This window comes from Athene noctua, chromosome 17 (genome assembly GCF_965140245.1).
Source record: "Athene noctua chromosome 17, bAthNoc1.hap1.1, whole genome shotgun sequence".
Classification (NCBI taxonomy): domain Eukaryota; kingdom Metazoa; phylum Chordata; class Aves; order Strigiformes; family Strigidae; genus Athene; species Athene noctua.
The window spans coordinates 16492578-16519364 of NC_134053.1; the positions used below are offsets into that span (position 1 = coordinate 16492578).

The 26787-nt window shown below is 50.7% G+C and overlaps 1 protein-coding gene across 4 annotated transcripts in view; it reads right to left on the minus strand.

The window, feature by feature from the left end:
* The window catches only part of AIFM3 (AIF family member 3), a 50662-nt gene that overhangs the window by 11846 nt on the left and 12029 nt on the right, over positions 1-26787 (minus strand). For all 4 annotated transcript variants that reach the window (XM_074921371.1, XM_074921370.1, XM_074921369.1 and 1 more), the window contains exons 3-16: positions 21604-21817; positions 16442-16551; positions 14358-14467; positions 12962-13006; positions 11586-11682; positions 9355-9467; positions 6710-6796; positions 6062-6153; positions 4023-4153; positions 2808-2923; positions 2389-2460; positions 1998-2061; positions 973-1049; positions 130-247 (exon numbers count right to left, since the gene is read on the minus strand). In XM_074921371.1, the coding sequence (XP_074777472.1) occupies positions 130-247; positions 973-1049; positions 1998-2061; positions 2389-2460; positions 2808-2923; positions 4023-4153; positions 6062-6153; positions 6710-6796; positions 9355-9467; positions 11586-11682; positions 12962-13006; positions 14358-14467; positions 16442-16551; positions 21604-21817 (1446 nt within the window). The remainder of the gene's footprint in view (positions 1-129; positions 248-972; positions 1050-1997; positions 2062-2388; positions 2461-2807; positions 2924-4022; positions 4154-6061; positions 6154-6709; positions 6797-9354; positions 9468-11585; positions 11683-12961; positions 13007-14357; positions 14468-16441; positions 16552-21603; positions 21818-26787) is intronic.

Consider the following 26787-nt stretch of genomic DNA (forward strand, 5'->3'; position numbering starts at 1 on the left):
ACACAACTACCTAGCTGGCAGTTGTCTCATTCTCTTGCTAGAGGGCTTGGGAAATTCCCACGGATCTGGAAAAGGCTATTTCCATAAGAAATTTACTGTTGCAAAGAGAAGGAACTGAAAAGCACCCACCATGCATATGGGCCATCTGCCAGTGAGGGACATTCACCTTCTTATTATTCCTTAAGGCCAGCGGGAACGTGACAGCATCACCAGCTGCAAAGACTCCAGGGATGTTGGTTTGCATCATCTGCAGGGGGAAGCAGAAGTGTGCAGTCAGTGGGGCTTGCACTTTCCTAGACCAACAGAAACAGGGAACTGCTCTAGAGCTGCCACAGTCCCCGTGAACACAAGGACAACCTCTGGTCAGCTGTGGGACCCCCAGGTGGGATTTGTTTTAGCGTCCTTCACTTTCAAAGCAGACCATGCAGGCAGGACCTACAGCATCCCTCTGCCAGCGGGTTACTTGGTGAAAAGACACAGACTGGTATCCTGGAGCCCCTCTTAGAAGAGTGGGATCTGTCAGTGCTTGCAAACAGAGCCTGGCTTATTGCACATATGAGCAGTAAGCACAGGAGTGGGTAGCAATGAGTCCCAGCACCCCCAACATACTCCTGGCTCCACCCACCAGCACCAACACCGCTCCCATTGGAGTCACTGGTGGTGAGGAGGAAGGATGAGATCCTCTGGGATCCCTGAAAGGGTGGATCTTTCTCCAGCTCTTTACCCTCCAAACATCCACACCATTCCAGGACAGCTCAGAGCTGGGCCCAAGCCACAGGATCCAGGGCTGGGATTTGCAAACCCCTCGCTTGCAGGGGGTTCCCAGGTACTCCAGCATGATGTTCCCAGCACTTTGGCAGATGAAATGCCCCTGCAACAGCAGTTTGGAGCCCCAGGGAAGTTCATTTTGGAGGAGAGCAGACTCAGCTCCTCCTGTTCTTCCCCCTGGCAGGAGCTGCCCCCCAGACTCACCTTGTTTACCACAATGAAGCCTTTGGAGTCGATATTGATGCCACTCTGCTTGAGAAAGCCCGTTGCTGGGACTGCGCCTGCAGGAGAAGGCAAGGGCTGCCGGTGCTGTAACCAGGCATCCCCACAGCCCCTGGGGGGCTGATCCCGAGGCCAGCAGATCTCCCCCCCTGCCTGGGCAACCTGTCTGTGCCAAGGGAAAGGCAGCGGGCTGCTTTGGGAGCAGGGAGCAGAGCCACATGCCTTACAGAGCCCCCACCACTCCCACTACATCACCCTCTGCACCCCTGAGGTCCCTACTGCTCTGCAAACCATCAGTGCCTCACTGTAATCTGCCCACCACCTTTTTCTAATGTTTGAAGATAATTTTCAATCCACTTCTCTTTATAGACATTTTGAAAAAAATATATTTAAAAGGGAGCCCTTGGGTTTCCAGACAGGGTTCCTCCACCTCCTGTACAATCTGTACCTTTCCTTCAGCTTTCATTTTCTTTTTTTGAGCTTTTTTTTCCTCTAGCCTTCACAAATCAGAGTAGCCAATAAAACAACAAAAGCAGAATTGAACAAATTCTGTGATTCTTCCAGTTCACAACATTTTGAAACGTTACAGAGCAAGAAAGGGATTTTTATTTCCCCCAGATATAAAGGAGAAAAATACCCTCTTCTATGGTAGTGACAGCAATTAAAAAAAAAGAAGAAAAAAATTCAGTTTGGGGAGGCTTTAAAAAAAAACAACTTGAGAGGATGAAATTGGTTTGAATAGGGTTTTTTTCTGGGAAAAACAAAACCATTACTATTTTCCAAATATATCTTGAGTTGCATTTTTGGGTGGAGGGTATAAAGGCCCTCTTCAGCTTTTCTACACAGACTCATGTGTGGCAGCTGAGCAGAGCTGGCACATCATCGCCAGCACCCCCCGCTACCTGGCCCTGGGGACCCATCACTGCCACGTTCCCTCCAGCTTCTCCTCCACTGAGCAAAGCACGACCAGCCCACCAGGCTCTGCACCCACGGCAACAGCCCCTTACCAACACCAACGACACACACATCGGCACGCAGGACCTTCCCGCTCTTCAGCACAACCTCCTTCAGCTGCATTAGACACAATGGGACATCACAGTTATTTCAGGGACAAGCCCCCGCCTCCCTGTAGCAGCAGCAAGCCAAGCTGGCAGCTCGCTTCATTTTTGACATGCAAGTTGACCATAATTCATTATAACAGCAGCAGGAAGAGGGTGGGAGCAATGAAACCACCCCGCACACCATGCTGGAGCATGTTTGCTCCTAGGGACTAAATCCAGGAATAGGAACTTCAGAGGGTAGGAAAGAGTGGAGGGCAAAACCCCAGTGGCAAAGGGAAGGGCAGCCCTGGGGGGATGCTGTGGTGGTGCCCCCAGGGAGCCCCTGCCCACACCCTACCTTGCCCTCCTGCTCCCGCAGCTCCGACACCTCTGTCTGCATGTAGAACTTCACCCTGTTGCTCTCAAACATCTGGAGGAGGGACATGGGACAGAGCAGGGGACATCAGGATCCTGAACCAGGCCCACCCCTGGTGTCCCTCTGCCCCCCACACTGCCCTGCCCACCCTCCGGGCTCGCCTCAACCCCTGCTGCAAAGGGGGTCAGCACCACCTCCGACCCCAACACGCGTCCAGAAGGAGGTGCTCTACAGCATGTGGACCACGAGAGGGAAGATGCAGCCTGTTCTTTCTTTCTAGAGACTGCTACCATCACAGCTTAATCAATAAACATCAAATAACACATTAATTAGTGCAATAAGTGAAATAAGCAGAACCCGCTGTCACCAAAACCACCCCCCGGATGGGAAAGTGAGGTCACCTTCATGACAGCACGGCCAACCCTCTCTCCAAGGAATTTCTTGAAGGGGACTTCCTCCAGCTCCACCAGGGACACAGAGTGGGCCCTCTCCGCGAGGTAGGCGGCCACCTCCATCCCTGGGAAACAGAAGCAGGTCCGAGCGGCCGCGGGAAGCCCCCGGCGCTGGCCACAGCAGAGGAGCAGCCCCGTTCGCTCCTGGCTGGAGAGGTTGGAGCTGCTCTACTGGGAGCTCTGGGGTGCCATCAGACCTGGTGGCCACAAGGGCACACACCATTTCAGGTGGGATTTATGATTTATGGCAATTTGTTCTCAGATGCAGGTTTCAAAGACTGAAGGGAGGAACTGGCCATGATGAAGTCCCAAAGTGCCCTGGGAAGCTGCAGCACTTGCAGCAACGGACCTCTTAGGGCTGGGACTGTCTCAGCAGTGGTAATGAGCTGAGGGCTGAAAACAGCCCTTGTGACTAGCTGTTTTCTCTGGTCAGAATGGGAGAATTTTGGTGCTGGTAATTGCATGGGAATCTTCACCAAAAGATTTTCTATCTATGGGGTTTTTTTGGAAATGGATCTTTTTGATGACCAGTAGTTTACAGTTGGGTCATCTCCCCCAATGCTTTGCTGTAGGTGGGATTGATTGGACCATTAAACCAGGATTTTTTTTAAAAAGAAGAAAAACACACACTGAACATTTTATAATAAATTCCCTTACTAATAGCCATTTACGCTTAAGGTTTGCAGAACAACAATTTTGTTAGAAACATATCAAGCAAAAAGAAGAACCAGCAAAGAAACTATAATATTTTTCCTGTGCATTTAAAAAAAATTCACCACCCTGCTAAAAAGCAAAAGATAAATAAACCCACGGGCTTTCACCTACCAACAACACCCTCCCAGCTGAAGCCAAATCTTGACACACCAGATTTGAAAGCACCCAAGCACCAGCACTAGACTTGCCCAGTATGCTTTTCAGACTGGAACAGCAATACCTGTGTCCATGCAAGCTGAACAGCCCAGTCTCTTAAGTAAAATCAATTTCTGCAGCAAGGAGATGTCCTTACCACCCACCTGGGCCTGGAGGTTGGACTACCCCGAGGTCCAGTTTAGGGGGTGCGGGGTTACCTCTAACTGGGCAGTGACAAACTGGGTGAGGGACTGGGACCATCTGCAGGAAAATGCGGACAGCTGAGGCGCAGACAGCCGCAGAGCAAGCGCTCACCCAGGAAGGATGCACCCACGATAACCACATTCTTGCTCGTGGCCAGCTTCACGACACGGTTGGCATCTTCAGGCGTCCGGATGTTGAAAACATTTTCCACCTCCTTGCCTTTGCAGCTGAGAGCTTTGGGCCTGAAAAACACACATTGAGGGCGATACAGGTGCTTTCCTTGACCCTGTGGTGGCAAACAGGACTGCAAGCCCTCTTTCCAGGCCTCCAGCAGCATCTCAGCCTTTCCTTTTTTCACCTTTCTCTGGGCTGGAGATGTAACACAGAAAACCCCAAATGCTGGTGGGCAAGGGGCTGCTCAGCGGCCGCTGCCGACCCCGTCCCTGGACCCATGTAGCCATGGGGCTGGGGTGAGCTCCCTCTGGGGCAGTGCAGCACAGCACAGGACAGGTACCGCTTTTCAAGCTTGTGCTTTAACTGTCATCAAATGGGACACAGAAAACTCACTCTGTCCTCCAGCAGACACTTTGGAGCCAGATACTGAAAGTTTCATAAGCCTCTGCAGATGCAGGTTCCACTATCCGTTTCTAGGGGCACACTGCTGATGCTGTAGCAGATTAATCATGTTCTCCCCACGTGCCTACTGGAGCCTATATATTTTTAAATATCTGGCCCCTGCATACCTGACTCACATCTGGAAGTGGGACAGACGATCTAAAAAATGTAGGTATCTTAAAAACATTTATGCGGTGTATCTGGAGCTTGTGCATAAGGATTTTGAAATTATTGCCAAAGGCATAATCCTCTTTTGAACATAATTAGGTGGTGGGTGCAGAGGGTGTTTTGGCTGCGGCGCTGCACAGCCCAGCACCAGCCACTGGCACTTGGTGGGGCTGTTGCTGTTACTGGTGGCACACTGGGTCACAAGGGGAGTCCCTGCTCCGGCTGTTCAGCAGCATCCCTTCCCCAGATGATAAATTTTGCAGGGGCTGCATTTCTCCTACTTCATTTTGACCCCTTGTGTTAGGAGCACAAGAAAAGGCAGCCAGGATGCCTTATTTTCATTTTAAAGTGCCAATTTTGACAAATCCCCTATCAAAAACAAATTGACCCGCTACTTCCAGGGTGCTAGGGACGATGTGGTCTCTGGTGATGCTCTGGGTCCCAGCAGCCGCTGTGTGGAGCACGACAAGCTCATCGCTACTGCTTTTCCCTATGGCTGGACCAGGTTTCAGTCTTGAAAACTTTCCTCCTGGGGGCAAGCCTCACAAAGGGGTCTGTTAGGCTGAGGCAACAGCAACATCTAATTAAAACTGCAACAGAGAAGCATTAAGCTTTCACTGTTGAGAAAAATCTTAAGAGATTGGCAGGAAATGAAAAATGGAAATTCAGATGGATGAATTATCTGATTGTCTGATTGAGGGGTGAAAAGAAGAGCAACATGGTGCTAAATGACCTCTAAAGAAAAATTCCGGATACTTCCACTTTGGAGGCTTTTGCTAATGAAAATATGTTCAAGGTTCTGGGCATTAATTTTAACATTTTAAGGTGATTTACTCAGGGGAAATTTCCTGAGTCTCTCCCATATACTCTCGAGCCAGCCCCCAGGGAACAGAACAGTGTTAGGGTGCTGCTGGCAAACTCCTCCACATTTTCAAATCTCAGTTTGTACCAATTTCTTTAAGAGCAAACAACACACAGACCCCAATTGCTTCAGGGGATACTTTTTGTTAATACCCTTTTGACCTTGACACTGACCATAAAACACCCCAGTAGCAAATCCCACAGCTGTGCCACCAGCCCCCATGTCTGGTGGTTACCTGCTGTCTGGGTGACTCTTGGGTGACACAGGCTTTTCCACTTTGGCTGAGCACAGCACCCAGCACAGCTTTACAGAGATAGAGATATACACGATATAGATATACACACAGACGTATCCAATAGGTATTCCTTGCCTTTTCTGCAAACACTCTTGCAAACAAATTCAGTGTCCAAATTCGACCACCATATTTGACCCTGTATCCCCAGGCACAAGCTCCTCACATTCTCAGATAAAACAGTTTCTCATGAAATGTTTGCTCATAGCTTACGTGTTTCCAGTCGCTATCAGCAGCTTGTTGTATTCCATCTTAAATCCATCCTTAAACACGGCTGTCTTGTTCTTGATATCCACGGCCGCAACCTGAAATCATTCCTAAATAATGTTAAGGGATGAAATCCCAGATGTTCACTGGGCTCCCAGCCCAACTAACTTCTCTGTTAGGTTTTAGTCTCCTGTGTTCCTGTCCACAGTTTAGCCAGCCCAGACTGTAAATATTCCTAATTACCTTTTCACAAATCCTTGAAGACCTCCCAGTATAAATAAAATAATGGGGAGAAATGTTTAAATGATCGCTGTCTGCAGTGCTTGCAGGCTGATTATTCTAGTCAGAGGCCAGTTGGTCACCCCCGATCCACGTGAGGATGCTCACAAATGGCAGGTAAGAAACAATGGCTACCACTGTCTGTGCAGGGTGTGCTTCCTGCTCTGGGAGGAATTGCATTAACTGTGGTTTTGAACAACCATGGGCAACCTGTGCTCTGGGGCATAAAACAGGGGGGCTGGGGGAGAAGCAGTGTTTCTGCAATGGCATCCAGTAAGCCAAGAACAGAGACAGCTGCCACATCTCCTAAACACAGCCTTTGCACACCGGCACTTGTAGGATACGGCCTGCAGGTCCACATAGGACCCCCCTTACCTGCATTTCGGTCAGGACTTCAATGTCATGGGTGCGGAAGAACTCCTTGGGGCGCAGGGCGATCTGCTCCGGGTGGGAATCCATCGACTGCAAAAAAAAGCCATTTTTGTCAACCACTGTGGGTTGAACAGGCGAGTGGAGAAACGCCTGTTACCAACACAGGTCAGCAGTAGTCTGAAGTCAGTCCTGATGACATAGGTTAAGAGAGAGGCTCTACAGGAGCTGGGAATCAAAGCCTGTTCAAGCAAAAGCCATCACCAGATGCTGGACTGGGCTCTGGTTGCTTCTCTGCTCAGTGTGGGGGTGGCACTCGCTGGCTAAGGCAGGACCACAGCAAGTGCTCCCAAGTGTTGGCAAAGCAGCTCTTACTGCAGCCCCTCATAACACAAATTTCATAGGAGCAAAGGAAGGGCCCCATTATTTGGAAAACAGCCAGTTGCCAGGGGGAGTGGAAGCTAAATTAACTTCAGCAAAGGCAACGCTTTCAAAAGCACCCAAGTTACGCAGCACAAGTTCCCTCAAAAGCTGAACCAGGGGCATGCGGCCCGTATCTGCTCATCTTTTGCTGCAAGATAAAGGCTCTTCCCAGCCTTCCCTGGTCACTTGGGTGAGACCTACATCATCTTTACAGGCAGGGTTGAGCTCACGTTTGAGCCCAAGTTCATCTGTCCTAACCCTGTGGACAGAACCTCAGACGTAGGGTGAGGACAAGCTGAGCACCAAGTGACCTGTGTGCGGGTTGTTCCGTGCTCCAGCACACCCCTCCCTGCCTGCAGCACAGCGGGGACAGGCGAGGCCACGGACATGCCCCGGCCAAGCCCTGCAGCATGTCCCCCAGCGCTGAGCTGCAGCATCCTTCACCTGTGCCAGAGGCATGGCGTCTGGGCTTGACCCAAGAGGGACAGGGGATGCAAGGATCGGGGGCTGCACCATCTGCCCCTGGGGATGGATGTGCAAGGGAGGGATGGATGGATGGATGGATGGATGGATGGATGGATGGATGGATGGATGGATGGATGGATGGATGATAGATGTGCAAGGTCCTTCTCCCTGGAACCGTCTGTCCACGTCTGGGATGAGCCCTGCAGGACGCTCCCTTACCGTGACTTCAGGTAACACCGCGCTCAGAACAGACCCTTATCTTAGGGCTTGAGGCAGGTGCAGGGTCATACAGGTTTTACTGCAAATTCTTTAAACACCCAAATGTTTACAGAGAGGAATGTCTGACCCCACGGCTCGGGAGCGGCAGCCCCCACCTCAGCATGCAGGGAGGGCAGCTCAGAGCAGGGCACAACCACCACAGGTTTTGCTGCTGCTGAGTGCTCCAGAGACCATTGCAGGGACGTTGAAGCACACCAGGGAGCAGGTCATGGTCCAAAGGGGACAAAGAGGAACAGCCCGGCGGGACCTCAGGACATACTGATAACTGGTGTTCAACGGGGCAGAGGAAGGGCAACGCTGCAGTAACAGGAGACAAGAAGTCTAATGCTTACAGCTTTACACACTCCTGCTCTAAAGACTCTTTCCAGGGCTAGTCCCACTCATAGTAGGATTAAGAAAAATTCTCTTTTTTCCTGGCCTGTTCCCAAAAATTCTGCCTTCTCTTCCACAGGCTTTGTGCACCAAAAGCAGCTACAGCCAGAGGTGTTTAGCGGAGAGTTTAACAAACGATGCACAATATCTCCGGCATGTGAGATGCTCTTACTATTTAACAGAGAGTAGAAAAGGCAGTTTAAGACTCAGAGAGTGGGGATATGTGTTTCAGAGAGCTGCCTGCCTGGGACAGTGACTGTGAGCTTCTCTGAGCTCCCCAGCACAACCTCTGTGACTCTGGGATGCAGGTTCCAGCCAGCTGCTCCTCACCCCAGACAGGTCTGGTCCAAGCACAGAAATGGTTTGAATGCTGCCAAAAAGCTACATGCATATTTGCTTTCGTTTGAAAATAACTTTATCTTGGGGCTGGAAGCAGAGTTAGCTGCTGTGACTGTAGAGTACCAATATGCATCCCTGACATAAGGGGCAATACATATACCACCTCCAGGCTTCAAGATCAGGATCTGTTGTCCAACCTGAGTTGCTGTCTGATATCAGGTAAATCTCAGGAATCAGTAATAAAAAATGTGATTAGAAGATCACCCTGTGTCTACAGATTGGAATGCAGACTGGGATGTGTGCCAGAAAAAGTGATCTTTGCACTGTGGCCAAGTTACCAAGTTGTGATGATGACTGATAATCGTACTAATTATGGCATGGAGCATCACTGGGCAGTAAGAACCATGCACTAATAAATAACTTGGTAGACAATTCAATTTTTTGACAATGCCCCATTTCATTGCCCTAAAGATTTTGATCCAGAAACATAATAAGAAGATCCATCCAGGTATGTGCTGGTCAAGACAGCTATTGCTAGACCTATGAAGAATGTCCTTGCTTCTGCACTGGAGTACTCTTAGTTCAGAGTTTGAACAAATCCTCTTTTGTGTTTCATATTTCAGTCACCAACAGAAAAGAAAATTCAAGGAAAAAAAGAGACAGGACAAATAAGGAAGAAGAAACATGCTGCTGCAATGCATAACAGTGGGGAAAGGTCCTAGGTCAAATTTTAAAGCTGGGGAGGAATGTGACATACCCAAAGTGATACAAACCTTACTGAGCTTTGGTCTGTCGTAGGGCAAGTGTCTGTCCATCGTGCACATCACAATCCTGTCTGAGAAACCCTCCTGGCGCAAGGTCTCTGCACAGACCAGTCCAGCTGCCCCTAAGGGAGAGGGAAGGCTGTTGGCAGCCGTGCATATGGGCCACTTAAAGGTCTGAACCCTTTGTTCCTAAACCCCGCTGGGGCTGACTCCAGAATCGCCATCTCCACTAGCCCCGGCCTTACTCCGTGGCCCTTCCCAAATCAAACAGCTTGCATGGGGAGCCAGCTGGGGTGGATGCACCAGGCAGGAGCAGGGATCCTCTGTCCGTGGAGCATGACACTGATCCTCTGGGGCACTTGTCTGTCCCTAAACTCACACATACGCACAAAAAGCACAGCTGAGGAGTGCTGCCAACACCTCCACACCTCTCACAAGCTCAGAGGCACGGGTGGCTGCTCGGATCCTTGCACTCCCCTAGTCGGGGAAGGGTCTTGCAGCTTCCTCCCTGTGCACTCAGCTCCTGGTGAATTTACAGCCGAACACATAGGGCAGGGAGTATTCCCTTCGGACAGCTGAAGTGTCGGCTGTGTGCTTCACTGTAGAGGATTTTTCATGCAATTGCTTTGAGGGTTTTTTTTGCTTGTTTTTAAACACAGAAAAAAATGCTAAAATAAACAAAAAGCTGCCTTGGGGTGTGCTGTCCCCCTGCAGCCAGTCAGCCTGACGGGCAATGTCCCTTCTTCCCTGGCCAAACTGGTGAGACTTGAGAGCTCAGGTGAAAAGTCCTGAGTCTCTTCTCTACCAAGGAAGCCTCACTCAATGATGAGTGTAAGGGCCACAGTTTCTGTACTACCAATGAAAGAAGATGGACCTGGACAGTACCATGGTTTGGTCCATCAACAAAATGCCCCTGTTGATGGAGGTGGAGGATGATAGTGGAAGAAGAGACAGGTGGGTGGGCATCCTGCGCATGCTGGCTGGAGCATGCTGAGCCAGGACTGATGCCGCACTGCTACCAGGATGACCCTCACATCAGCAAGCGGCTGCAGTCGCCTGCCCTCAGCTCTGCTGGGCATGGCTGGATCTTGGTCCTCGATGCAGGGCTGGATGTGTAGTCTCTTCCCAGAGCTTCTTCCTCACAACCCCAGCTTTGAAATCTCTTTTCCTATCCACCAGAACAGAATTTTGTCTTTAACAGACCTGTAAATTTAGTGGGTTAAGCCTGAGAAAGTTCATTCAGCAACAGCTAACATGGCCTGTGGAATGGCCTCGTTGAGGGTTTTGAAGAGTGTCCAGCCCTGCCACACACCCAGACAGTCCAGCTGACCTTGGGAAAAAACAATGTCACACCCTGGCTTTCAGTCAACAAACAGCAGGAGCACAAGGAAGGGAAAAATGTTACCCAGCAGCAAGGGAAAAGCCAGCCAGGCTGGTTTTCCCCTCTGCTCAGGCTGCGAGCTGTAACTTAGATGGCAGGAGCAGGAGACTGCAATGTACTCCCTACTTCCACAGCTTGGATCTAGTGACCTGGAGGCTGTAATCAGGTAAGAACAACCCATATGCCAGGAGCAGCCGTCCCCTCACAGCCTCAGGACCAACACTGGACAGCTTGTGTCCTCCCACCCTCCATTTCACCATAGCATTCCAGCATCCATTCCAGAAACACAAATTCAGCAGATGGAATTCACTTTCTACAAAAATTGCATTACACAAATGGAGTTGGGACAAGAGATAAGAAAATATAGCTTGACAATTTTGCTATTTCATGCAGGGATTTGATATTTTCTGGAAAGATGGAAGAATTTATCTTCAGAGAATCACCTTGAGGTGGAGCTTTGGGGCTGCAGGCAGCTCCAATGGGATGAGACAGAGATGTGCAGGCTCCAAGAGGAAAATGTGTATCCACATCACAGGAACACGTGAGAGGACTCTACACTTCTCAGTTGTGAAAATCAGGGGTAAATGATATATCCATGGAGGGTGCGCAGGGAAGAGGGTTCAGGACACACACTACAAAGGGCTGTGACAGGGAACTACAAAGCTCCACAGACGAGAGGCACAGGGCACCTTTGGACCATTAGTGTGTAGGACAAAACGGCTCAGGAAGCCCCTCTGGGCTGACCCCTTGCACAGGGAGGGACGCGGGAGGGGTGACAAAGGTGAATCGCACACAGACTCTCTGCACACCTGCCTGGGAGGGGACACACACAGAGGTCCCAGCACACGCCACCCGGTACCTGCACCGATGATCAGCACATTGGTACTGCTCAGGTTATAGTTGCTCAAGGAGATGCACTTTGCCATCATCTTTGTCCTCCTTTGTGTCTGAAGAGCCTGTACCACCAACAAGAAGAAAAGTCAGTATCTTTTCTCAGCTTTAACCTGGGTAGCCAGGCAGGAACAGGAACAACTACACTACTGTCATAAACCAGCTTGGATAGAAAGGGAATAACGGTGCCCTTGTACCCAGCAAGGACTCCAAACCCATGCTCATCTAAATACCTTTCTACCATCCAGTGCACTACCCCCTTACAAGATACAAAAGGAAAAAAACCACATCATCTTCTGCAAATTAATACATACACACAAAGTGGGGGACAAAAAAAAATTAAAAAGCAGTCCAGGTGTGTCATTGTGCAATTCTGTAACCAACAGGTGAGATGGAAATGCAGAAATCCTATCAGGAACTTCATACTGTGCCTGAGCAGAGCTTGTATACCTCTGATATCCAAAGCTGATGGACTCATCCAACCTGCCAGAGCACACCCAAGGGCCTATGCCACTGTAGCCCTGCTGCACAGACCCCTTGTTGCCAGCCACTGGGAGTCCAAAATGTGTTTCTGTTAGAGGAAACCCTCCTCATCACATCCCACCTGAATCAGCTGGAGTAGTGCTGCCATTCAGGTGACCTCTCTGGATCTACAAGTGCTATAAAGGTCCAGCTGGTTCTGAGCCCCTGGCTTCACATACACACACGTGCAAACATGCATCAGAAGGTAGCTTTTCATGGAAAGAATGAGAAGTGGCCTTAACAGGCTTCCTCCTGCATCCTGTCTTGGGGGATGAGAGCCCTTCCTGCCCATGCACCAAGTTCCTCTCCAGCAAAAGCTGCTGATGTCTGGGCTCAAGAGGGAGCACAGATGACCTCTGTCATCGCTGTGCCACATCCAGACCCAGCAGACAAGGCCAAAAGGCTGGTGGAAAAGGCCTGTTTCCATGGACCAGCTAAATGAAAAGCTGCTATGAGCTTAAGAAAACACAAGACAAGATCAGGACAAAGATCCAGTAAGACCTCCTGAATCCATGGACACCCCAGGTCAGGTGTCCAGCAGCTGCAGGGAGGCTGGATGAGCACAGGCAGGATGGGAGGGGGACAAAACACCTCTGCCCTGCTCCACTCATGCTCCCATACGTACTTTGGGCTGCTGCCTGAGACAGGACCGGGCTAGGTGGACCTTTGATTTATCCATGTTGGATGCTCACGCATCCTTCTATGCAGGCACTGCTTCCCCTGCCAGAGAGCCCAAAGAAAAGCATTTCCCCCCACTCCCACGCACACAAAGCAAAAAGCAAAAGCATGGGCCTTGATTTTGGGATGTCAGTGGCCGCTCACCTGCTTGCTAGCTCGGATGTACACCTTCTCCTTCTCGATCTTCACCTGAGGGTGACAGAACAGCAGCAGTTTGCAGGACAGTGAGTGCCTCTGGCATGAAGAGGGTGATTATTCCCTCTGTCCAGCAACTAATGAACAGAACAGTGATCTCACCAGGCCTCCTGCCAGAGTGGCTCAGGCCATGCAAATCTCACCCCAGATCAAGGTTGTGCGATGTTCCCTGTCTCATGCCAACTATGCACTGATGTTCAGTGTAAAACCTGATTTCTATCTCAGGCTTTCGGCTGGTTTCTCAGTTCCACCCCACTCCTGCTCAGGACACCTCCCACATTGTGCCCCTCACCCTCAGGAGGTGTCTGGTGCCCGTGGCTGGAGGCAAGGGCAGCTGAAGGGAGGAAGGAAAGCTGGGTGAGGTGCTGCTCTCCACTGGTCACCCCAGCGTGCACTTGGAAAAATGTGTGCTCCACACTTTCAAAGCGCATGCTAATCCCAATGCAAACAGCCATTCTGCAGATGACACCAAGCTGTGGTGCAGTTGCTACTCTAGAGAGATGGGATGCCCTCCAGAGGGACCTGGACAAGCTCAAGAAGTGGAACCACATGAACCTCCTGAAGTTCAGCAAGGCCAAGGGCAGGGTCCTGCATCTAGGTTGGGGCAACCCTCAGCATCAGTACAGGCTGGGGGATGAAGGGCTTGAGAGCAGCCCTGAGGAGAAGGACTTGGAGGTATTAGTGGATAGAAAGCTGGACATGAGCTGGCAATGTGTGCCTGCAGTCCAGAAACCCAAGCACATCCTGGGCTGCATCATGAGAAGTGTGGGCAGCAGGTCAAGGGAGGGGATTCTCCCCCTCTGCTCTGGTGAGACTCCACCTCAGGTACTGTGTCCAGCTCTGGGGTCCTCAGCACAGGAAGGTCACGGACCTGCTGGAGCGGGGCCAGAGGAGGCTGCAAAAATCAGTGAGGACAGGCTGAGAGAGTTGGGGTTGTTCAGCCTGGAGAAGAGAAGGCTCCGGGGAGACCTTATGGCAGCCTGTCAGTACTTAAAGGGGGTTTATAAGAAAGATGGGGACAGACTTTTTAGTAGGACCTATAGCCACAGGACAAGGGGCAATGGTTTAAAACTAAAAGAGGGTAGATTTAGACTGAACATAAGGAAAAAATGTTTTACAATGAGGGTGGTGAGACAATGGAACAGGTTGCCCAGAGAAGTTGTGGATGCCCCATTCCTGGAAGTGTTCGAGGTCAGGCTGGAAGGGGCTTTGAGCAACGTGATCCAGTGAAAAGTGTCCCTGCCCACAGCAGTGGGGCTAGATTAGGTGATCTTTAAAGGTCCCTTCCAACTCAAACCTGTCATTTCTGTGATTTCCTCTGCTGCTGCAAGAACGAAGGTCTTACCTGGAACCTGGGTAAGCTGTCCAAGCCAGGAAAGTCCTCTATGTCACCTGTGCCAATGTTGAAGCAAGCTCCATGCCAGGGACAGCGGACTCTTCCTTTGGACAAAACCCCTACAGGAAACATGGCAGAGCAGAGTTGGTGCTGCCTGGCAGCTGCCTCCCATCCCTGCCTGCAGCCCACTGAGACTGAGCTGCCGTGACCTGGCCGGGGCAGGGATGGCAGAGGCCAGGTCTCCTTCCTGCTGTCCCAGTGATGGTAGACTCAGCTTCTTCACAGTGTGAACACCACTGCTGAGTGAGGCTGACCTCCTGAAGGCTGAAGGTTGCTGCCCAGGGCCTCCTGCAGTAGCAGGAGCTGTGCTGCTCCATGCAGAGCAGCTTCAAAGTTCAGACTGTGCAAGCATGTCCCCGTGACGCTCCTTCTTTACTCAGAGGTGTCACCTCTCCTACAGGACACATGGAAGCTGTTGTGGACCTGGATGGTCAACAGCATCTTGGCTACTTGATGTGGAGTTCTCCTAACCTGTACATGGGACTGGTCCAGCCATTTGGGATAAAGGGTGAACACAGTTACCAACTGGGATCCTGCATGAGGGATCCCATCTAAAATGCCCTTGCTGGCAGTGACCTTTCAGCATCTCTGAGCACAGATCCAAAGCAGTCTGCTCTACTTTGCTCTCCATTAGGGCCTGGGGTAGCAGTCTCCGAAGTCTTGCAGTCACCACCACAAGACCCAGTAGCATCTGGACTAAGCAGCACCTCAAGCAGAACATCACTTATTTAGAGCAAGTGTGTTTCAGAACAGATCCTGACACAGCAAGGAGTCTGCATACCACTAGGAAAGCACGGGGCATGCCCAAACCCACAAGTTCAATCCTCACAAGTATTTGCTCAGAGGCTGCTACCTTGGACTTCGGCTTTCCCTGCCTGAAAGAGCTGGCTCACACTGCTGGGACAGAGCAAACGGCTACAATTTGGCCATCCTGGACTAGTCCTGAGCTTGTGCCTTCACTTGCCGAGGAATAGCAGTGCCATGTCTCATCACCCACCATACGTGGGGATGCAGGGGCAGCCCCTGCATTTACTTCTGCAGAAATCCTGTATTCCCCAGCAAGATCCCTGTGTGAGCAGCCAGTCTCAGGGATGTGCCTGCAGGTCTCTGAAAGGCAGGTGGGCTCTCACCTCCATTGGTCACCAGACCAGCGTGGGGCTCTCGTGCCCTGCTCAGCCAGCTGCTAGCCCCAGGCAAGGGGCTTGAGAGCATGGTTGCCTGCACCCTGCACCCAGCACCGCTGCTGGGCCAGAAATGCCCAGAGGGCACTCAGTAGGGTGGTCTGCTGTCTTCCCCAGGATCCCACCTCCAGCAAAGTGCACCCTGTCCCCAGTTTGGGTGAGACGCTTCTCCAGCACGCAGACAGGCCAGCACTGCCTGATGCCATTACTGAGACTCTGGGGACCTGCCTGAAGCTTGTGCTGAGAAAATGCCAGGACACAACATTTCTTTTTGCTACTGAAAGGATCCCATCAGCTCAAACAGGATTTTGATTTACAGGGAGCTGTGGTTTTGTGGGTTTTTTTTAAGACTGAGTGGCCTGAAAAATCATAAGGTGACTTTTTTTTCCCCTTTAAGACATTCTTTTAACTCCTCAGTGGCTGGGAACTGACAAACAGGACAATATGAAAAGCCCCATAAAACCGAGCTTTGCATGGGGCCAGTGAGCTGCAGCTGTTTCATAACATCCAAGAGAGGTTCAGTTCCAGCTGAAGAATGAAGATGAATTTAATGGCCCATGCCATTTTGTTCTCCAAAGTCACCCAAAGAAGCCCCAGCTCTGTGACCAGCAGTGGCAAGCTGGGGTCACCAGCAAACCAGATCTGTGGCGGAGCGCTTCCAGGAGGTTTGTGCACCCCCAGCTTCCTGCCCATGCCTTCCTCCAGTGAGGAGACACCAAGATGATGCTGAGTGTGTGGGGCAGCACTGCCGCACACCCAGCAGCACACATGAACACCACGTGAACACCAGGCTGACTTTTGCCAATACTTTGATGTCCTTGGTTAGACTCCTCGGATGTGATGCAGACTGACCTTTGACCAGCGGAGCCCCATAGTGGGGACACTTGTGTCCCACGGCGTGGAATTCGCCGCTTTCCTTGATGAGCAGAGCCTTCCCGCAGCCCAGGTCTACTTCCCGCATCCTGGGGAGGAGGAACACAGAAAAGACATGGCAGAGCATCTGCCTGGCAGCGGACACCACCCCATCACCCTGCACCCAGCACTGGTTCCACCAGGCTCCCACCGTCCTTCAACTTGTTCACCACCAGCTGCAGGTGACTCACAGGTGTGGGTCATTCCTGTCACCAAGGCAGCTTTGGAGGTGCCTCTACTGCTTCCAGCCGGGGGCACATCCAAGCCAGGCCACTGAGTGGCAGCTTCTTCCTCCATCACTGTGCCAAGAGGTGGCCTAAAGCTCCTCCCCAGCTGCTCGGGAAGCGGCTGGTGGTCTCCACCCAAGTCTGGGGGGTCAAAGTAAAGCTTTTCAACATGGAGTGGGACCAAGAAGCCAAGCTGGTTTTACAGCGACATCACCTCCCCTCCTGGCCCCAGCAGCTCAGCAGGTCTCTGCCAAGCTTGTGTTCGCTCACTCAAAGCAAACACATTTCTGAGACTTGAAATCCAGGAGAGGCAATTCTGACCCTTGGCATACTCTGGCCTTGGGGTCTGCCTCCCTGCGGCTCTGGGGGTTGTGCTCTTGTCCTGGCCATATCCCAGGGTCAACAACGTGGGTCATCTTTTCCTGATAAATCCCTCAGGAGAGCAGACACCTATGTGTGACCTCCTTGCTGTTTCCCTCAGCTGTTTTTGCAGAATAAAGCTCACACCGTGACCTGCACACCCGCTCTGGCTGCTGGCCCCAGCTCTGCATCACAGAGGGGCTTTGCCTCCCTGCTGTTGCTGGCACTCAGCCCTGGCTTTGCATAGGAGCCAACTTAACCCTCCAGCTATGCACCCGGAGAGGTTCAGGTGCTCTTTGAAAGACCACAGTTGCTTGTGTGGTACCCTGGACAAAAGCATGATTAGCACAGCAGGAATCCTTTACACAAAAAGCTTTGCAGTTTGGGGGCTCTCTGGGTCACACCTGTGGCAGGCACCTGGTCCTTGACAAGCTAAGCCAGGCTGAGGCTCCAGCCACCCCTGTCCTAGCCAAAACCATCTCTTTGCTGATCATGTACCTTGTCTGCAAAGACAGAAAAAGCTACTGAGCATCCCCATCTGCTGAATGAGTGATTAATGATGCCAATTGTGCTGGAAAGCAGCATTTTAGAAAATCCTTTCTAACTCCCTTGGCTAGGCTGAGAGCTGGTCTGCAGCCCTCCAGCTCAGCAGGGCTGTGCTGAGTGATACACACCTCTGCACCGGCTGCAGCGTGGGTGCAGCATCCCTGAACAGTGGGTTCATTTGCCCACAGCAGCCGGCTGCCCAGGGCCCCCCAGGCATGGCATGCCTCCCCCCCAGTGCCCAGTGGCATCCATCCAGCTGTGCTCCATTGCTCTGCTTGCTGGCCGGGCATGCTGTTTGCAATGCAGCTGCAGCATCTGTTTTTGTTTGCAAGAGTTTCCAAGCCCTGCAGACCCTATACAGAACCAGGCTGCATTTAAGCAGATGCATTACTCTGGGCAGTTGCACTATCCATTGACCTTCAACCATTCAGAATTTACAGGAGGCTGCCCATTTTTCATCTCAGCAGAGTGTGGAGATTGGGATGTAGGAGGCTCCAGTGCTGAGACCCCCCACTCCTCCACCTGCCCAGATCTTTGCCAGGGGACTTCTGTCGCTTTTCAGCCCCAACATTCTTAAGTGAGAATGATGTTGCGCTGCACTAAGCAGATGTTTACTCTCTGCTCTCTCACTGTGTGTCTCTACCAGCTCTTCATCCCAACATGTCCTGTCCTCAGCGCCTTTTCTCACCACTCAGGTGCTCCCCTTCCAACCAACAGCCCCGATACAGCCTGTGCAATCCATGGACCTGTGTGAGGCACTGAACCTCTTCCCAATGCAATTATCAGCAGCTGCTTCCCTACAGCAGAGCCCTTCAGCTAACCATGAGGAAAGCAGAGAGCGGGGTGCCAAGTGCAGAGCTGCTGTTCCCTGGAAACTTTCCCTCTTCCAGATAGAAAGCCCCGCACAACTTGATGTTTATCTGGAAACCCTGGTTGCTCTCACTGCATGAAGGGAACCGTCTCTACAGCAAAGCCTGGCACCTTGCATTTGGTGAATTGAATACCTCACTGTGCACACAGCAAATCCCATGTGCTCAAGAAAGCTGCTGGCCCATGTGTGATCCCTGAATGTTGTTCATGTGTCATAGGTCTCAGAACAATGGGACTCACTTTGCATGCTCATTCCTCTTTGGGTAACATCCCAACTCTATCCTATCACTTGCACCCAGGCTACAGAGACACATCACTTTCTGCTTCACAGCCATGGAAATGAGACCAGGGCTTAGTCCACCAGCACCCCTGTAACACCTTCAAACCCGCCTTGGACAAATCTTTGCGCAGGTTCCCGCTTCACCTGCCATCAACTGTCCCACCCAGAGTAACAGCAGATTTCCTTGCCACCTTGGTGAAAACAGCAGCAGAGGTCATCACGCCTGCCCTAGGGAGCCATATGATCCCAGTAAATTGACAGCCCCACTCCCGAGCAATGCAGCTCTGCTCCCTCCCCATGTAGGACACTTGGCACTTGGAGGATCTTTTGTCAGCACAAGGGGAATAGAGCAGTACAAGTCCTGCTGCATTCCTCAGCTGTGAAGTGCTTCAGATAAAACCTGCAGTTAAATGACAGCCATAACTCTATAGGAAGATAAGATAAGTGAAAGAGTTTACCACTTACTCAAGGAACTGGGTGATCTGAGAGTCAAAAACAAGACCTGGTGTCTTCAAGGCAGCACACAGCACCTGCAAGGCTCCCCCATCCCACACTCACTCCAGAGCCAACGAGAGGATGATTTACGCTGTGCTGCTCCCCACTGAGCTATTTACTCAGTTGGGAATTTGTCCTGTTGTCCCACTCCACTCCCCGCTTGGGAAGCACCAGCTAAAACTAGCTCTGGCCTGCAAAGGACCTTTGCTCAGGAGCGGAGAGAGCACTGGGGCTCTGTCTGCAGCTCACTGACTTCCCCCAGTTAGCCTGCTGGGAGGCTGGCTGGCTACAGCAGCACCAGAGTTTATCCTCCAGTATCTCTGGTAAGTTTTGCTGAGACCATCTTAGTACCAGAAAAATAGAAAGGGTGGGTAGGAAGAGTACTTTGTGCTCACAGACTCCCCTAACACAAGATAGAGGTGCCCAAACCCTTGTGCCAGTGCCCCAAACTGCTGCTGTGCCCATGCACACCCCTGCCCAACACACTCCTTGAGAGAAGCTTCCCAGAAAATCCCTCTTAGGTATCAGAGAAGAGAATCCTTTGGTCCAGCCTGTTGCTTACACAAGCCATGGGACCTTCTTGCAGCACATCGCTTTTGAGCTAGACTCAGCCTGCTTGGAAAAAAGCTGTTCTCAACTTAAAATATCAGTGATGGCAAGTCTGCTGCTGTACTTGGTTGCACATTTTAGTAGCTAGATACACACACGGCTGAAGCGTGAGCCCAGTTTCCAGACTGAAGCCAGTTTCTAGCCTTGGCTTTAGCTGAAGACCTCCCTGCTACAGCCACACCTGCACCCAGGTATGTTCTCACAGACTGCAGCCCAAACCGTCCTCACCTTCCCCATGACCAGCAGAGCATTTTGAATCTTTTCATCTACTATACCACATGCCTTCCAGTCAACATATCTATCACAGCTCTTATTTTCCAACATTCTTCTTGCACTCAGGCGCTAAAGCAGAGCACACTTGGTTAGTAACACCCCAAACAGAAAGTCAGCAGAAGCTGGCTCCATGAACATTTGGTGTTCAGCCATTAGGCTACGTCTTGACATTGGAACAGGACCCTTCCTGTGCAACCACTATTTTCCAGGATTGTCTCCCCTTTTTTGCTTCACCCCAGCCTCAAGGCAAGCCCAGTCACTGCCTGTGCTCTGCCCCAGGTCCCCTGTTCTCCAGCCTTGCTGTCACTGCTCGCCTGCACAGGAGGCAGTGGGTTGCCCATCACCTCTCAGAAGCAGCACTACAGCCCCTGTGCTTGCCTTCCAGCCCAGTGCATCTCTCACCCCCACCCCTCACTGGAGGAGGCCATTTGCCTCCAGGTCCTGATGGCCCTCCAGCACTTCCCTGAGCTGCAGCAGAGCTTGCAGACTCAACCACACCTCATTACGTGAAGATTTAATCCATCAAAGTCTGGTGCATCCCTTTATAGAAGGGCATAGCATGTAAATTCCCATCACAAACTAAAAAACAGTTTATTCCTGGATGAACTTACCTAATGAGAAGAATTTATAACCCATGAAGTCCCTTAAGTTTAGCACAAAGTAGCTTATAATACATACATTATTCTAGATTATCACAAGTAATTCAAGTTCGATTTAAAGCAGATCGCTGCCAGACTCCTGCTATGTCCCACACACTTGACATCACTCCCTTATTGGAATAAAAGCTATTTCATGTTTTCTTTTATGCAAGGACAGAGCCTGCTGAGATGTTGACCATCAGACCAACAGAACATGCTGCAGATAAGGCACATCTACCCCAAAAAAGAAACACCAGCCTGTAGAGCATGGTGACTGAGACGGGAGCTTTTTAGACTTCAGAAAACTCTTAAATCAGGGTAGTGAAACTGTACACAGCTGAAGTGTGTTGCCATTAGCAAGAAATTTGGAAAACTGCATTCTTGGTGAAAGAGCAAATTGAAAGAGATGGGCTTGGCTAGAACAAAGCACCGCAGAAGCGATGGAGCACACGATCTGCCCCATCAGCTCCACCCATGCGCTACTCATGCTGCTTTGTAAAACTAAGGCTATAAATTTATTAAAAAATGTCAGGATTGTCTAATACAAGCTGAGCAGAGCCTGTTGAGAAATTATGCAACAGAACATCACATCTTTCTAAGAAGAGTCACAGAGCTGACCATGCAGGGAACAGCAGACCTTCTGGTAAAAAACAGTTGTCACTTGTCTATGGTGTCATTTTTTAAGATGAAAAAAAAAATTATTTTACTAAGTTAAATTATCATCTCCAGAAACTCTAATGAACAGGGTTTGGTTCGGGTTATAAGGTCTCTCAAGTTTTACCTGCAAAAATTTTAGGCACTTACTGTCCATTCTCAAGGTCCTTCACATGACACACGGACGCTTCCACCACATCCTTTGGGTTGTGGTAGGGATTGCTGGCAATGGGATGCTCCTCAAGATGATAATGCCGGGCAGTCCCGTTGACTTTGTAGATCAGGGGGCTGGCTTTTCCATTGGGCGACATCTCCTCCTTGCTTCTCTCCTTCTCAGGTATCACAACTTCAATTTTCACTTCAACTGCAGGAACAAACAGAAATCTTCATTAAAATGAAGCCGGAGGTTTTGCTGCCATTCTGCCTCTCCCTCCTTTCCTGGAGTTTGAAAGGGTCTGATAGACATCAGAAGACTCATTTTTTGTTGGCTCACTTGGGAAGATAAAAGACTTAATATCAAACTTGGCTTGATTACTCAAGCCCATTATTCCACTGCTCTTTCTCCATCGGGCACCTCTGCATGCATAAAGTACATATTCTTGGAAGCAGACATTAGCAGTTGGTGCAAAACAATCCCTCAGTCACAGTTCCTGTCCTGTTTAGTGAAAAACAGCTTCAGGCAGCTAAATGTGAGGCACACCAAGGCTTCTAGGGCTCAGACAGACTTTAGAAATCCCTTTAATTCTTTGTAGATAACAATAACTGAGAGAGAAAGCCAACACTGCATGGTGTATAAAGCTGCTTCATTAGATGGAGATCAATTAATAAGGCACAAGAAACAGCCAAAATTATTTCTTTATGAGGTTTTTAGCACAGAGTGAATTTTCAGCGTCAAGTGAGAAAAGCAAGGATTGTCTGCTTTACTTAGGTGTACACACTGACAGGTTTGACAACAAAAGCATCCTTGGTCTGGGGACCAGGGGACCCAGGGACACACAGGAGAAGTTTGCGCCAGCTCAGCACATGCCCCTGACCATCAGAGGGGACACCGAAGCCAGTGGGCCCCCTTGGCTCCACTGCCACCCTGGGTGCTGCCACCGGGCAGCAAGGGAGAGAGGCAGTCCCTGGCAAGGCACAGCCAGGGTGCTGCCCCTCCATTCCCCCCCACCCTCCCTCTGCCTCGACCAGAATGTGCTGCCAGTCCTCCCCTCCCCACACAGGGACAGGGGGAGAGCACAGGGGCTCTCCTGGCCACCCCCAGGTGAAGACATGCAGGTGTTCATCTGAGCTCACCCAGCCTCGCCAGGCACCCATCCAGACACACACCCCCACCCCACCCCGTGCCCAGGGGGAGCAGGCTGGATGCAGGAGCATCAGAGGAAGTCAGCTCTCACATCATAAAGAGAAAATCACTTTAGATCCTAGGGACTTCATTAAACTAAAGCCATTAATATTTATAATAAACTCCAGTGGAGTTCTATAGCGAGCCAGGGGTGTGGAGACTGGAGAAGTGTCTCAAGCAAATGGGAGACTGCTGAGCTTTCCCTGTCTTATAAATGTCATGAACAGGAAAAGCTGTGCAGAAGATAAAAATTAAAGCTCATGACCTAAATAGGTTAAAGAAAAGCAAAAACAGGGGAACAGTGTGCCCCAGAAGAGTGGGATGAGCCCTGTAAGGGTGGTGGGTCTTCCCACCTTTGTCTGTTGTCCCACACCACTTACTGCAAGTCCACTGAGAGGACGATGGAAGAAAAGTCAGGGGGAAGGTCTTTCATTTAGGAAGGGAGAAAAGCAAGTGCCATGGCCATCCAGGCACCAGTGGCAAGCGGCTATTTCAAGACTCCTGTGAGGTTCAGCTTTTTGTGCCAGCTCAGCAGGGCAGGGGACAGGGCAGCTTTTCAGCAAAGTGCCAGATCCTCGCACTCACCAGGGCAGGATTCACTGGGGGCTCTGACAGAGAGATCCAGTAAAGCAATCTTCTGTGCATTCATGCTGAACCAACAGAAGATGGGAACTTCTGTTCTGTTATTGCAAACTAGGAGGCCCAGCACCATGTATTAGGAAAAAAAAACAAACAAACAAACGTTGCTATGAGCAAATTCATTCCTGGAACTCTAGAGAAGCAGCCCAGCTCCCTGCAGGTACCCAGCAAAGAGGCTGCTTTCCATAACCACTGTTTTCCTATGGTGTTTGGAAAAGCAGACACGAATTTTCCAGGATAGAGTTAGGGAATACAACCACCATCCATTTATGCCAGTCCCTGTGAAATATTTTTGGTCAAAGAACCAGGAGGATCATTCCACGCGATTACGCAGTCAGTCAGACACTTATGTGGAGCGACCATGGCTACACATCCCTGTGGCCAGACCCCGGAGCTGGGCAGCGGTGCAGGGGGAGGCCAGGCCGGCACCGGCGGAGCCGGCAGCTCCGAGCCCTAATGGTGAATCCACCCCGCGGGAACAACCCCCATCTCTCGCTTGGCCCATTGCCCCAGAGCTTTGCTTTCCAAACAACATTTGGGTCAGGTGAGCACCCAGAGTGCTTGCTGATCCACAGGCATATGAACCTTCAGGGATGAAGATGGAAATTTAGCTCTGAGCTCCTCACTTCTTTCTGGGTCAGAAAAACATGCAAAAAGCAGCAGATCTCTGACAGTGTTCCCAGCCACAATGGCTCGGCGCTCACCAACACTCCTGGATAAGCATCCAGAGGAAAAGAAAAAGAGGTATAAGTCTTCCCCTCTCCTATTTCAGGCCCCATACTTCCCCACTTGCCTCCATGAGGGGCAATTCCCATTTGCCTATCCCTGACCCTTTAACCCCACTTCTCCTCCTCCTCGCCTCGCCCTGGCCCTGCAAGGGTGTCCCTCTGGCCAGAGATCTGCATTTCCAGGGGATGATCCCTCCAGGAATCCAGGGCTCAGTGGCACCTGAGCTGATCCAGCAAACTGCTGCAACTGCCATCAGGGGAAATTATATTTAAACAAAATATTTATAAACCCAAGTTTAATTCTGAAATCCAATTGGCACGGTGTGGCTGGGTCCAGCGTGCTCCATCCCTTTGACAGTCATTTTCCATAACTGCTAGAAGAGGTTCCCGACTTTAAATCAAGCTGTTTGGGAAGTTTTAGGCACGTGCCTACAAATCTGCGTGGTGGCTGACTCCTCAGGGACCAGCCAAGGCCACCACTGTCACACAGCATTGCTGCCCCATCCACGGCTGGTGGGAACAAGGGTGACACGTAGCTTCCAGGTCAGAGCAACTGCTGCTCTCCGAGCATGTATATGTATGCATCTAGAGATAGAGATACGCCTGCTTGTCCTCTGCCACCAGCATCACTTACATACATATGCACGTGTATGCATGTGTTTTTGTGTCTTCATGTTTATTTTTAATATATATGTATTTTGTATCTATATTTATATAAACACACATATATGAAATATCAGAAGGCCAGGGCTGGAAGTATTTTATGAGAATATACAAAAAAGCAGATGAAACAGCTGAGCATTAGCAGGTGCTAATACCGCACATCCACATACACCTCAGCACTGCCAGCTCTTAGTACTCAAAAATCCTGAGTCAGCTCCCCAAGATCATAGAACTGCTTAAAATACACTCTTGTCAAGACTATGCATTTTGACCCAATTGTTGGGGTTTCTTTTCCTCTCAGGTTTTCAGCCTTTAGGTCAGAGCACTGCTGGGACCTCTACATGCACACCCACGAACAACATCCTGACCCCATTGATCACAGTTGGCTCAGGGCTTTTTTTTCACATTGTGCCCACAATGCTCTTGTGCTTTGCCTCATGTCATTAACACCTGGCAGTCGGTCATTAATACCCCATTACATCTCCCATAAATCTATTCCTTCTCCATTGCCGTTCACAGCCTTGTGGGAAAAGTCAAAGCCTCTGCCTGCTGTTAGGCAGGTACCTGAGACATGAGGCTGGAAATGCTGGCAGAGACCCCTGGTCAGGGTGCTGGCAGGTGGAGGGTGTCTGGACTGCAGTGCAGGGCCATGGTCATTATTTTAAAAAAACTAGAGCAATTAAATGACCCAAGACTTCTTTACTACAGGATTAGGTTCCCATGTATGGCTCAGTGGCCTTCTAGAGGCTAAATTTAAACTACAGGTATCAGGCCACTTAAAGTATCATACTTAAAAAAGTAGAAACAAGAAAAATACTGAATTAGTGTGCCAGTGCTGGGGCAGAGAGAATTGGCATGAGCCAAGAGTTGGCTTGAATCTGGGTGAGTCTAGGTAAGCTGAAGATGCCTGGTCATAGGGGATGGAGGAGCAGGGCCAGCAGAAGGAAGAGCTGAGCGTCTGCCTTCCCCAAACACAGAACCCTCCGATGGCTCGGGGTTTGCTGCTCAGAGGCTGCAGGCACAGGGTAACTGAGCACTGAGGGCAGGGAACAGCCTTGTACTGACCTACGGTGCCAACAGCTCCAACAGCAGTGGAAGCCAGAAAAGTATCAAGGGTAGTGAATGATGGAGGGACCAGCAGGGGATGGTGGGCACAGCCACAAAGCCTGGTTTACCCCAGAAGGGTTTACTTTCCTGCAGCCAGCACAGGGGAAATCCACCACTGTGGGACATGTCTGGGGTCTCGCCCTGCCCTGCCAGAGCTGCACTCCCCAGGCATCCCCTGGGCTCACTCACGCTGCCTCATAACTGCAAACCTCGATGACAACTACTTTAGGTGGTCTCAAAAAGAATCCAAACTGTTTCTATTAAAAGTGACAGAGCTAAAGACAAAACCATCACATCCAACGTACCTGGCTCTGCCCTCCCTCTCCAGATGTCCTATTCAGCAAACACCACACTCCCAAACACCGGGAGGTGGGCCTTGCCACCCCACGGCTGACACACAGCCCACGGCACCCCCTCGAGAAGCACGCAGCATCCCCACGATGGGGACACATTCCCTGCTCAGAGCCAAATGCATCCTCTGCGCGAGGGCAAAGCTCACCCACAGACATGACGTGCCGTGCCGTGCCAGAGCTGCTGCTCTGCCCCACCATCAAGTGCTGAGCCCAGCAGAGAGTGCAAAGAAAAATAATCAGAACTTGATAGGTTCTGCAAGCTGCTCTCCCACGCCTGGTGCAGAGATGTGCTGCTGCAGCTCACAGCGAGCAGTCGCTGGCGCACGATGGTTCCCTTTACCCATCATCCTGACCCGGCTGCCTCTCCTGGAGCGGGTGCTGGGATCCCACGCAGACTGCCAGCTGGCAGCTCATTGCGTATGCATCACGCACCCAGAGGAAAAATGGAGAAAAAAAATTATGCAGAGATTGAGAACTGGGCCTTCAGAAGAGGATCTGGCAT